This window comes from Lynx canadensis, chromosome A3 (genome assembly GCF_007474595.2).
Source record: "Lynx canadensis isolate LIC74 chromosome A3, mLynCan4.pri.v2, whole genome shotgun sequence".
Taxonomy (NCBI): domain Eukaryota; kingdom Metazoa; phylum Chordata; class Mammalia; order Carnivora; family Felidae; genus Lynx; species Lynx canadensis.
In genome coordinates this window covers 119,082,609-119,095,755 of record NC_044305.1, presented here as the reverse complement: position 1 = coordinate 119,095,755, position 13,147 = coordinate 119,082,609, and the positions used below count along the sequence as shown (strand labels likewise).

Below are 13,147 nucleotides of genomic sequence, written 5' to 3'. Positions count from 1 at the left end.
TGCTGCTCTGGGTCCGCCTGAGGTGTTTTTGTTTTGTTTTGTTTTGTTCTTTTGTCATAATATATGCTATATACCCGGAATTACCTTTCTGAAAAAACATTGTGTAACTTCGCACACCCCAGACTGGTGGAGCTGGAATGGGTTCAGTGGGAAGATGTACAAGACCTAATTAGTATGCAGTTCACGGATTTAGTATTTGTAACAAATGCACAGGAGTTGCCCTGCAAATAGTAAATTAAGCCAGCAAATAATGAGAAAAGACTTTTTGGAAATACTTCAGCTAGCAGAAATGTTCCTAACGCTATATAACAGAGATCTGCAGTATTTGGGCAGGAATCTGGGATTCGTCCTCTCATGTGTTCCTTCAACAATATTTTTAAAGGCCTTCTTTTTGAAAAAAAAAAAAAAAAAAAAAAAAAAGATTTTTTAAAGTTTATTTATTTATTTTGAGACAGAGAGCACAAGCAGGGTAGGGGCAGAGGGAGGAGGGGGAGAGGGAATCCCGAGCAGGCTCTCCACTATCAGCACAGAGCCCGACGCGGGGCTTGAACTCCCTAACTGTGAGATTATGTCCTAAGCTGAAATCAGGAGTCAGACACTTAACCCAGGTGCCCCTAAAGGCCTTCTTTGCAACAAACTGAGCTAGACACTGGGATAATACTATAGTGAGCCAGATAAGCACAGGTAATTATAGGAATTTTTAATTCCTGAATCTTTACTATTAGCCTAATCCTGCTGCACTTGTTAATAGAACTGTTTCTTTTGGGGAGAAATTTTTATAGTTCAGATTTTTTTTTTTTCCTTAATATTGTCTCTCCTACTAGACTCTTTGGTTCCTGAGAGACCACAGGAATTGTGTCTTATTTATAGCAGGGTGGTTGGTTCTTGCACAAGCGTGTAGAGCAATGCTTCAGACTCTTTTTTTTTTTTTAAGTTTTATTTAAGTAATCTCTACACCCAACATGGGGCTCGAACTCACAACCCTGAGATCAAGAGTCACGTGCCCCTCCGACTGAGTCAGCCAGGCGCCCCTCAGACTCTTCTTTTTAACTAGGTTTTACTGTTCTCCCTCTCTTTTTCTCTCCCTACACCCCTCACGCCCCAGCTCCTCTGTTTCTGCCCCTAAATGAAGGTGTTTCACTGTGCTGTATCCTCAACTTTCCCTTTCCTCTTATTCCCTCGATAATTCTTACCACTATTGAGATGACTCTTGTGTTTCTATCTAGCCCTCATATATTTTCTGAGTTGTTAGTAAGTACCTGAGGTTGAGTTGCTTGACATGACCATGTGGATAATTCTGCCAACAGTTCAGTTTTAGCATCTAAACTTGTACTCAGCATCTTTTCCGTCAGGCAGGCTCTTTGGACTTCCCCATTTCTACCACTCTCTTAGTTACCCAGACGGGAAATCGGGAGGATCTTCTGGTCCTTTAGCCTCACCGCTCATCTTTTGCTGCATTGCCAGTTTGACTTTCTTAATATCTCACCTGCCTCCAGCCTTTCATTCCTGCTGTATTCCATGTCAGTGCGGGCCTTACTGGTTAGTGTTCTCTCTCTAGCCTGCCATTCACACTGCTGCCAGGTGAATCTTCCTGAAGCACGTCACTACCTTTACCCCTGTCATTCCCCTACTCACATCCTTCTCGTAGCTCCCCGTACTCCCTGAAACTTCTGAGCTGGCTCCAGCCTCCCTTCTGGCCTCTCTACCGCCCTCTTTACCTACTGGTTTCCTCTGGTCGACATAAACTACTTTGGCATTCTCTGAACACGCATGTGCTTTTCCATCTTGGTGTTTTTGCTGATAGCACTCCCTCCTCTTGAAACAGCATACTCTTATCTACTGAAATCCAACTCATTCTTTATGTCCCCACTCAGGTTTCATCTGGTCTGGAAGGCCGTTCTTGATTATCTTAGCCTGAAGAGTGCTTGTCCCTTTTCCGAACTCTTTTGTGGTTTGGGATGTACTGTATCTTTAATCGCCATGTTTTGTCTCCATTCTCAGTTATAAACACTGAGGACGCAAACTTACTTTATTTGGAGATTATTCTTATGATAATCTTCACAGCATCAGGAACAGTGCCTTGCACAGTTTCAATACGTTTAATTCTTGTATTTACTGAACACCTGCTGTGTGCAAAGCCTTTTCTGAAAGCACTTAAAATCGGGGAAGGAGCACATCTGTAACAAAGTGACTGTAATTTCAAACAAGATGAAATAGGTGTTACGACTGAAGTTCGGGATGTTTTTGGATCCTAGAGCAAGGAGTGGTTAGATCAGTTGTGATGAATAACTATTGCATATTCTCTGGAGGCCTGAGAATTTGTGGCTAGCAGAACAACTCAGTTGTTAGTCCGATTTGGAAGAATTCAGAGTCCAACTACAATGCTTTGTCCTCACATCTAAAATTGACACCATTTAGTTGATGTAATATACTTTAAGTTTTAGGTTAAACTCTAAGAAATTAAGGTGGGTTTTTTTGTTTGTTTGTTTGTTTTCTGAAATCTTTGAATTGTAGAAATTAGAGGTTGGATTTTTACAGTCCTGGCTGGTCGCTGTACTTTAGTTCATCAACATTCCTATGATACACTGATTTGTTTTGTGTTTCTCCAGTTTGTTAAAGAAGATTTTCTCCCTGCGGTACCGATGTTGACCTTTTCCCATGGTAATGTGTTTCTGTTGCAGATGGTGTGGATGGAAAGCAGGCCCGGAGAACCAATTCCAGCACCCCTTTAGGGGAGCTTTTTGACCATGGCCTTGATAGTTGGTCATGTGTTTACTTTGTTGTGACTGTGTATTCCATCTTTGGACGAGGACCATCTGGTGTCCGTGTTTTTGTTCTTTATCTCCTACTATGGGTAGTTTTGTTTTCTTTTATCCTGTCCCACTGGGAAAAGTATAATACAGGGATTCTTTTCCTGCCGTGGGGATATGACATTAGCCAGGTGGTAAGTATGTGTTCTGCCTTAAATTTTCAACAGTGCTATGAATTTTTTGGGGGGAGGGGGAAGGGAGTAGTCTTTGTCATTGTCATTCCTTCTTTATTGCCCTTATGCTTTTTTGGCCAGAACTGATGTGTGCTTTTAAAAAAATTTCCTTTTTATCTCGTATTATTTGTTGCTTATTTATGAAAATCTCAAGCACATAAAAAAGTAGGGATAGCATAGTGAACCCTTATGTACCTGTTCCTTAGGTTCAACAGCTATGTGGCCAGTCTAGTTTCATGTATACCCTTCCTCCCAATTATTTTAAAGGAAATTCCTGATATTATGTGATCAACATTTTCCCATCTATCTCTAAGTAGTAAAAGCACTTTTAAAAAGACATAATCACAATGTCATTATTAACTAAAAAATGAGCAGTTTCTAAATGTTAATAAATATTCCTTTGAACTGTTGATTTTGTAAAGAGAGAGATGCACATATAATTGTTGCTTTTTTGTCTTTACTGGGAGCTTTCAATGAGTAGAGATACTTGTTTTCTTTTACTTAAGAGGCTTGCTATTAAGTCTCCCTGCCTTCGAATCCCAGCTTTTTGTGTTGCCATTTTGCCCATTTGTACCTAAGGTCCCAGTAAAGCCTCAGACATTGGAATGTTTGAAGAAAGTGATCGGGTAGGCAAATTGGACCGTGTCGTACCTTAACCGATTCCTGAAGTGCCTTAAAGTGTTCTAAATTATGGCCAGTTGTTTGCATTGTGTAGAAGTTAGTTATTTTATGGCATCGTTGGCTAAAAAAACCGCAACTTTTAAAGGGAAGAAGACTTGCCACATTATCAAATTTAAGTGTACTTCTTGCTTTTACTAAAACTACGAGATTTAACGCTGCATACAGCATTGCGGGCTCCTTGACCTTTCCAGCTGTTAATGCCTCTGTATGCTTTTGTCTGCATTTTCCTTCCAGACTATATCTTTTGTCTACATAGTGACTGCGATTGTGGGAGTTGAGGCCTGGTATGAACCTTTCCTGTTTAATTTCTTATATAGAGACCTATTCACTGCAATGATTATTGGTAAGAAGCTCCATGTTGAAGCCTGTTTTAACATCACTTTGTTATCCAAGCCAGTGTTTGATTGATTACGAGCAGTAACACCTGTCCCTCTTTCCCGTTCCCTCCAGCGAGCAGAACAGCCCTATAGCCCTGTAGGGTTTCAACCAAACCAGTTAAGGAAAACAAAATTCCTGTGTTGTGGTTTTTTTGTGTGTGGCACCAAGCTGTTTCTAGTCCGAAGAAAATAAATACCAAAATCGCATAAACCTCGTGAACTAACTGTTTAAATGAATCTAGACTGTTTGAGAGGATCCACATTTAGGTGGACATTTGGTGTAGATTTCGTGCCTATCTCAGAATTGAAGACCATTAGTTTGTAGGAAATAGATGACACAGATTACTTTGTAATACATTCATTGGAAAGTTGTGCTATTCTCCTCCCCTACTCTCTTTTGCCACCGGATATTAGGTAAAGGATTTTGGTAACAATGTTTTATTTGGTAAAAAATTTGGATTGTGGTAATGTTTCCCTTTTGATTTTAGCCAGAGGGAATATCTACGGGATGATTAACTGAGTGGGGCAGTGTTTTCTATGCAAAGAGGAAGTTATCTGGGCTGTTACTCCGGGGCACTAGGAGTGGCATTAGGACCTCTGTAGAAGAAAAAAAAAAAAAAGCAAAAAAAAAAGCAAGCTGTCGGCTATTGCTCTGTTCCCTTATCTGAAAAATAACCCCCTCACTACCCAGTGCACCTTGCTAATAGAATGGGCGTTAGATAAAGCTTAGAAACGGCTGGCTTTTAGGCAGTGGTTTGGGCCGTTCTCTGTTGCTCTGGTCTACAGATATTTTAGAACCCTGCTGTAATCTTCCAAATGTTTTTTCGGGGTTTTTGTAAGAACGGATTTCTTTAGCCTGACAAGGCTAGCTTCTTTTCACTCCCACCACATAGTGAACCTTCTGATTTAAGTGGCTAGTCTTGTGGATGGATTGTTGCATTTTACGTTGAAGTGTTCAACTTAACGAGAAGATGGAATCCTCTGAGGTGTGAGATATATTTGGGGATGGCAAAGTGGATACTTTTAATAGGCACATAATTTTCCATGTAACTTACGAGTTTACCTGAATTCTTCTTTCTGAAATAAAACAAAAGCCCACACGTTTCTGTATAAGTAAATAACACAGCTTTCCCCATACAGGCATACCTTGTTTTATTGCACTTTATTGTGCTTTGCAGATACTTGTCTCTTTTACAAATTGAAGGCTTGTGGCAGCCCTTTGTCGGGCAAGTCTGTCAGCACCATTTTCCCAACAGCGTTGGCTCCCTTCATGTCTCTGTCTGTCAGATTTTGGTAATTCTCACAGTATTTCACACTTCTTCATCATTATTGTATTCGCTATGGTGGTCTGTGACGCGCGGTCTTTGATGTTACTGTTGGAATTGTTTTGGGCCCACGGAAGACGGCCATTTAATAGACGATTGTGTGTGTCTGACTGTGCCACCCACCCTCCGCTCTCCCTCTCATCGGGCCTCCCTGTTTCCTGAGACACAGTATTGAAATTAGGCCAATTAATGACCCTCCAGTGGCTTCTGAGTGCTCAAGTGAAAGGAAGAGTCACATGTCTCCCTCTTTAAATTACAAACTAGAAGTGACGAAGCTTAGTAAGGGGGGTATGTCGAAAGCCGAGATAGGCCCAAAGCCAGGCCCTTTGCGCCACACATTTAGCTAAGTTTGTAAATGCAGTGGAAAAGCTCTTGAAGAAAATGAAAAGTGCTCCTTCCTAAACACAAGAATGATACGAAAGCGAGAAGCAGCCTTATTGTGACATGGAGGAAGTTTTAGTGGTCTGAATAGGAGATCAAGGCAGCCACAACATTCCCTTGAGCCAAAGCCTAATTCAGAACAAGGCCCTAGCTCTCTTTACTTCTAGGAAAACCAAGGGAGGGGAAGAAGCTGCAGGAGAAGCGTGAAGCTCGCAGAGGTTGGTTGGTGAGGTTTAAAGGAAAGAAGCCTTGGGGCGCCTGAGTGGCTCAGTCGGTTAAGGAAAGAAGACTTCTCTGTGTCGTAAAAGTGCAGGATGAGGCAGCAAGTGCTGATGTAGGAGCCGCGGCAAGTTCTCCGGATGATCTGCCTCAGATAATTCAAGAACGTGGCTACACGACACAACAGATTTTGAGTGTACCTGTAGCAGCCTTAATATCGGAAGGAGATGCCATCTAGGACTTTCATAGCTAGAGAGGAGACGTCAGTGCCTGGTTTCAGGGCTTCAAAGGACAGGCTGACTCTCACGGTAGGGGCTAATGCAGCTGGTGACTTGAACGTGAAGCCAGTGCTGATCGACTATTCTGAAAATCCTAGGGCCCTTAAGAATTTGCCAAATCCACCCTGCCCGTCCTCTATACATGGAACAACAAAGCCTGGACAGTAGCACATCTGTTTACAACATGGTTTGCTGAGTGTTTTAAGCCCCCTATTGAGATCTGCTCAGAAAAAAAGGATTCCTTTCAAAATATTACTGCTCATTGACAAGCACCTAGTCGCCCAAGAGCTCTGATTACAGTGTACAATGGGATTAACGTTGTTTTCCTGCTTGCTAACAAAGCATCCATCCTGCAGGAGCTTGAAGAATAATTTGAACTTTCAAGTCTTATTATTGAAGAAATAAATACAGATTTATAAGGCTGTAAGATCTGATGGATCTAGGCAAAGTAAATTGAAAACCTGGAAAGGATTCAGTATTGTAGATGCCACTAAGAACATTTGTGATTCATGGGGAGAGGTCAGAATATCAACATTGACAGGAATTTGGAAGAAGTTGATTCCAGCCTTTATGGATGGATGACTTTGAGGGGTTCGAGACTTCAGCGAAGGAAGTAACTAGCTGTGGCGGAAACAGCAAGAGAACTGTAATTCGAAGTGGAGCCTGAAGCTGGGACTGAGTTACTGCAATCTGGTGCTCAAACTTTGTAGCAGATGAGTTACTTCTTATGGATGAAAAAACAACATGGTCTTCTTGAGATAGTATCTACTGGTGAAGATGCCCTGAAGATTGTTGAAACGACAACAAAGGATTTCGCGTATTGCATAAACTAAGTTGAAACAAAGCGGTGGCAGGATTAGAGAGGATTGACTATTTTGAAAGAAGTTCTGCAGTGGATAAAACCCTATCAGACAGCCTCACATACTGTAGAGAAATTGTGAAAGGAGGAGTGAGAAGCTTCACTGGGAAGCTTCATTGTGTCTTGTTTTGAGAACTTGCCACAGCCGCCCCGATCTTCAGCAGCCACCCCCCTGAAGAGTCAGGAGCCATCAGCCTCAAGACAAGACCCTCCACCAGCAAAAAGCTTGCACCTCGCCGAAAGCTCAGATGATGGTTAGAGTCTTAGAGCCATAAAGTATTTTTAAATTAAGGCAAGCACATTTGTTTTAGACATAATGCCATTGCGCTCTTAATAGACTACATTATAGTATAAACGTAACTGGGAAACCAAAAAATTCACGTGACTTTCTTGTGCTGTTCGATGTTTGTTTTGTTGCGGTGGTACGGAGTCGACCTGTAATATCTCTGAGATATGCCCGTCCTTTTTATGGAAAGCACATTAGGTGCCGTTGAGAGGAGTAAGAGAAGATGTGGTATGTCTTTTTGGCAACCCGTATAGAGCTCAAGCTTCCCACATGCTTGCTGTATTTAAGCTAGAGCTATTTCAAGATATTTTAAACTAAAAATACTCTTGGTAGCAAATCTTTTGCCAGTTTGTGTCAGCCTGCTTTCAACACCTCAGCGTCACAGTGATTCTGGGTCAATTGATTCAGCCCTGGCTCCCTACCTGTGCTTCCCAGCACGAGGCCAAGTCACCTGCTAGAGATTTCTGAGGACACCAGCCTGTCTTCTCCTTCTCTCTAAGCTCTTCTAACTTGAGGAACTTTGTTCCAGTTGGGCTCGGGAGTGGCAGAGTAATTCATCTTCCCAGATGGGATTTCTGTTTGGTGGGTTCCAGTCTTTTCCATCTCATTTTAGCAAAATGTCTTAGGAGCTGTTTTGAAGGAATCTCTTTCTGTCGTTGATCCTTCAGGCCACAGCTGCACTGACCACCTTCTCACCCCAGGCCAAGTGTGGTCAGTGGGAGTCTGGAGTGCGTAAGCTGGGGCTCATCTGTTGAGTGACAGTGAAATATCCAAATGAAGTATCCAACTTGCCACATGTGTTGATTTGGAGTTTGACAGAGAGAAAGATCAGGAAGTTACATCTCTATAATCTGTAGAATCAGAGAGTTTTATTTTTGTTTATTTATTTTTAAATATTTGTTTATTTTGAGGGAGGGAGAGAGAGTACATGCACGTGCATGGGGGGGGAGGAGAGAGAGAGAGAGAGAGAGAGAGACAGACAGACAGACAGACAGAATCCCAAGCAGACTCCATGCTGTCAGTGCATCGGGCTCAGACAAACAGTGAGATCATGACTTGAGCTGAAATCAGGAGTTAGATGCTAAACTGACTGAGCCACTCAGGTGCCCCAGATCAGAGAGTTTTAATGTTTATTTATTTTTGAGGCAGAGCATGAATGAGGGAGGGTCAGAGAGAGAGGGAGACCCAGAATCCGAAGCAGGCTGCAGGCTCTGAGCTGTCAGCACAGAGCCGGACGTGGGGCTCGAACTCACAGACCATGAGATCATGACCTGAGCCGAAGTCGGAAGCTCAACTGACTGAGCCATCCAGGTGCCGCCACCGCCCCCCCCCCCCCCCCCCCAGCAAATCAGAGAATTTTAAAACTGCAAGGGACATTAGGAAATCATTGAACCCATCCACATTGGACAACTGTGGAGTCTGAAGCTCAGAGAGATTGTCTGATTTGCCCAAGAGTACATTGCCAGCTTTTGGAGTCATCTGCAAGAAGCTTCTAGTTAAAGCTGTAAGAGAGGATTCTCTGAGGGAGGATAGAAGCACAGGTGAATGCCCAGTTAGGAATGCGCAGGAGACAGAGTTGCCAATAAAGGACACCACACGTAGTAGCTGGATGGCTGACAGGAACATTGGGAGGATGGAGTCACAAAGGCAAAGGGAGGAAAGAATTACAGTTAGTGGGGAGTCAATGGAGTCCTCTCACTTAGAAGTCAGGAATGAAGAAAGAATATCGAATTTGATCATTAGGAGAACTTGGTAAATTCAAGAGTGCAGTTTCTGCAGAGGGAAGGCAGAAGGAATAAAAGAGTACTGAGGAAGGCCATGGAAAAGTCTGGCGAGTGATTGGGAATAGCAGAGTCAGCTAGCAGAGAGCGAGGGCAGCAGAAGCAATGGTAGGGCTTCCTGGGAGGGCTGTCCTTGTTAGGTCTGAGGGGAAAGAACTGGTGTCTGTGGGCGGAGCGGGCGGAGAAATGAAGAATGCTTGGGAAAGAAAAATCAGTGGCAATGGGAAACCGCGGAATCCATCGGTAACTCACACTCGTGCGATTTACTGTATGCCAAGCCCTGCTCCAGGTGTCTTTATGTGTAATAACTCCCTTATTTCTCAAAAACCCTGCAGGGCCAATTCTATCTCTGGCTTATAAAAGAGGAAATTGAGGCACGGAAGCGTTAATCTGCCTGAAATCACATAACCTGTTGGCACAACCGAGATTCGAGCCCAGTCTGGCTCCCGAGCTTCCGCACTGAACCACCAGACTGCCCTGCTGCTCTTCCGGTTGTCACTGTTGTTCAGAAATGTATTTAATTTCATTACAGAAGTAAACCCGAACCTGCGAATTACTGGGTCTAAAACTATTACATATTTTGTATGTATTCGATAATTATCAAAATCCCTCTTGAATAACAATTCACAGTAACTTAAATATTCTCCCTTTTAGGCTGTGCATTATGTGTGACTCTTCCGATGAGTTTATTGAACTTTTTCAGGTAAGTACCTTATTTATTCGGGCAAGAAGTGTGACAGTTGTTAGATGAATTTTAGGATCTGTTTTGCTTTTGGAATCTGGACATTTTGAGAAGGTCATAAAAGCTGTATTTTGAATCTGGGATGAGTTTAGGACCATTTAGGGTATCTACGGTGGCTGTGTGGTCATTTCAACTACAGCACAAACTACTAGTTCTTTTGTTACAGTTTTTGGTTCACCAGACAAGTCTTCTAATTTGTCATTTTTTGTGAGTGAATTGGGAAGGAGTGTGTTCCCGTTGAATAGTGACAGGTTTACGTCCTTTTTAGAAATTGATGGTAAGTTTTTATGAATTGATTCTGTGTAAGTTTAGTCAGCATGATCATAAAATTAAATTTCTGAATTTGTGTAGTTTAGGACCAAACCCCGGATCTATGCTGACTTCCAAGTCGCACTATATAAAAATTCCCGCCCCGAGGAGGGGGGCCGGGGATACTGTGGGAGTTGCCTGGGCAGAGTTTCATTTCTCTGATCTGCACTTCACCTTTGCTCAGCCACGCTGAATTTTCTTACGGGCCCTGAAAGTACTTTGCTGTTTTCTCTCCTTGGTAATTTGGCCCCCACCTCCCTCTAGTGCTGTCTCCTTTTCGTGAAACACTTGTACTTCCCACTTCATCCTTCAGTTCTCAGATCTGTCTTGCAGAATCCTGTCAGGCCACACTCTGTGAATCTTCCCTGTCGATGGCAGCTGGCAGCCATTCATAGAAACCATAACATTTAAAGCTCTGAAGACCTTAGAGATTGAGACATTTCCTCTTCTTCCAAGGATGAGGTCCTCATCAGGCAAAATATCTTGTCCAGAATCATGTTGTCAGTGACAGAACCAAGACAAGAATTTGGGGCTTTGTTCAGATGAGCAAACATGTATGGGAGTGTGTGGCCAGAGACAGTGAGATATGCTAGGACAGTCTCAGTGCAGAGTCGTGCGCTCTTAGATTCTCTGTCACTTGGTATCATAATAACACAGCCAGGTACTTGCTAGTGCTGTTTTGTGTTCATTTTATTTCCCCTCGTAGAGCATAAGCCTTGTAAAACAAAAGATCAGGTTTTATTTATCTTTACGTTCTGGAGGCCCCGGGGTCAGAACGCTTCCATTCTAGTCCTGGCCCTGCCACTTGGTAGGAAGTTATATAAATTTGAGTTCTCACGTTGTCACTTAACCTGTCTGTAAAATGGGGTTTAGTAATGTTGGTTCTATGTATGCTGTGGGATTATTGTGAGTGTAAATTAAGAGGATAAGTGTGAAAAAAGTTTCAAAACTACAAAAGTTACAAATACGGAATGATTTTTATATTGTAATAATGTTCTTTGTATTACTTGATTTTTTTTTTCCAGAAGCTATAAAAATAACACCTTGAAACACAATTCAGTCTATGAAGCTATGGTTCCCTTTTTTTCTCCATGTTTGCTCTTCATTTTGTCTACAGCATGGATCCTTCAGTCACCTTCAGATATTTTAGAGATACATCCTAGACTATTCTACTTTATGGTTGGAACAGCCTTTGCCAACATCACAGTAAGGTTTTTTCTTTTTCTTTTTTTTAATGTTTATTATTTTGAGTGAGAGAGAGCACATGCAAGGGAGGGGCAGAGAGAGAGAGGGAGAGAGAGAGAATCCCAAGCAGTCTCCTGGCTGTCAGCGCTGAGCCCAACGTAAGGCTCAATCTCACTAACTGTGAGATCATGATCTGAGCCGAAGCCAGGAGCCAGTTGCTTAAGCTGAGTGACTCAGGCGCCCCAGGTTTTTTTTCATTTAAGTCATATCTAAGGAATATATGACAAAATGTGATAATTGGAGAAATCTTTAGAATTAAAAATAAACAGATTTTAATTTAAAGATATTTTATAGTAGAAACTTTAAAGAGTAATAAACCCAAAAACAGAACATGCTAAAAATTATTTTTTCCTTTTCCAGATGACTGCAGATCTAATGATTAGTTTAGGGAAACTAAAAAGGGTTTTTGAGAAAACACACACACACACACACACACACACACACACACACACACACACATTTTTAAATCAGCTGATTTTAAAATTAAGAACAGGTGTAAAAACTTTGTAATAAATACAACATATTTTTCAAAAGCCCTTTCTCTGCCATGGCCCAGCAAGACAGCAGCCAGGAGAGATCGGGTGCAGTTGAGAAAAGACCTTAATAGTCCTGACAACCCGGGAGCATGTGCTCTAGCTCCGGTCAGGTCCTTAATAAGTTTTTACTTTAAAAGCTAGCCACTGAGCTTATGTTTCCATGTGTGTAATATGTGTTCATGATCACCGGTCCTACTGATTTCGCAGGGTTTAAAGATCTGAAAATAATACATTGTATTAAAAAATTATCTCTGAAGGAATAAAAGTAGATTTGAGTAAGGTATTGGCAGTAAAGGAAGCCAGAGAGGTTTTGAGGTGTTAAAATGACAATATGACTGAATTGGAGATAGCATCTCTTCATCACTATAAAGAAACTTAGGTGTGTGGAGCTATACAAGGCTATTTTGAAAGTTCTTTTCTGTTATCACGCCATCTTAAAATCGGGAGAAATTCCTTTTATCCAAACTGTTACCTAGCGGAAGAATGCCTTCTATAGCATCCTCACTAAATTATTTTCCAGCCTTGTCTGACACTCGGAGAGTCCACGGGTTTGGAGGTGGGACAGGGGTTCCGTTGGGCTTCTGAGCAGTTGAGAACTTCTGAACTTAATAATGTTGTGTAACTGTGTTGGCTCAAGTACTGGAATGCTTTTATTTTATTTTATTTTTTTTTTAATTTTTTTTTTCAACGTTTTTTATTTATTTTTGGGACAGAGAGAGACAGAGCATGAACAGGGGAGGGGCAGAGAGAGAGGGAGACACAGAATCGGAAACAGGCTCCAGGCTCCGAGCCATCAGCCCAGAGCCCGACGCGGGGCTCGAACTCACGGACCGCGAGATCGTGACCTGGCTGAAGTCGGACGCTTAACCGACTGCGCCACCCAGGCGCCCCTGGAATGCTTTTAAATGTTGGAGTGACTTGTTTTGAAGTGCTTTGCTAAATGACATAGCAGATAAAGGGCTAGTATCCAAAATCTATAAAGAACTCACCAAACTTCACACCCGAAAAACAAATAATCCAGTGAAGAAATGCGCAGAAGACATGAATAGACACTTTTCCAAAGATGACATCCAGATGGCCAACAGACACATGAAATGATGCTCAACATCACTTCTCATCAGGGAAATACAAATCAAAACCACACT

General features: G+C 42.1%; 1 protein-coding gene across 4 annotated transcripts in view; it reads left to right on the top strand.

The window, feature by feature from the left end:
- SELENOI (selenoprotein I) overlaps nucleotides 1–13,147 on the top strand; it is a 41,871-nt gene that overhangs the window by 23,733 nt on the left and 4,991 nt on the right. Inside the window, exons 5-8 of one of the 4 annotated variants that reach the window (XM_030311485.2) lie at nucleotides 2,682–2,944; nucleotides 3,899–4,007; nucleotides 9,825–9,873; nucleotides 11,247–11,427. In XM_030311485.2, the coding sequence (XP_030167345.1) occupies nucleotides 2,682–2,944; nucleotides 3,899–4,007; nucleotides 9,825–9,873; nucleotides 11,247–11,427 (602 nt within the window). Of the gene's footprint in view, nucleotides 1–2,681; nucleotides 2,945–3,898; nucleotides 4,008–9,824; nucleotides 9,874–11,246; nucleotides 11,428–13,147 lie in introns of those variants that run through there. The other 3 variants (XM_030311487.2, XM_030311486.2, XM_030311488.2) reach the window with 3 other exon arrangements.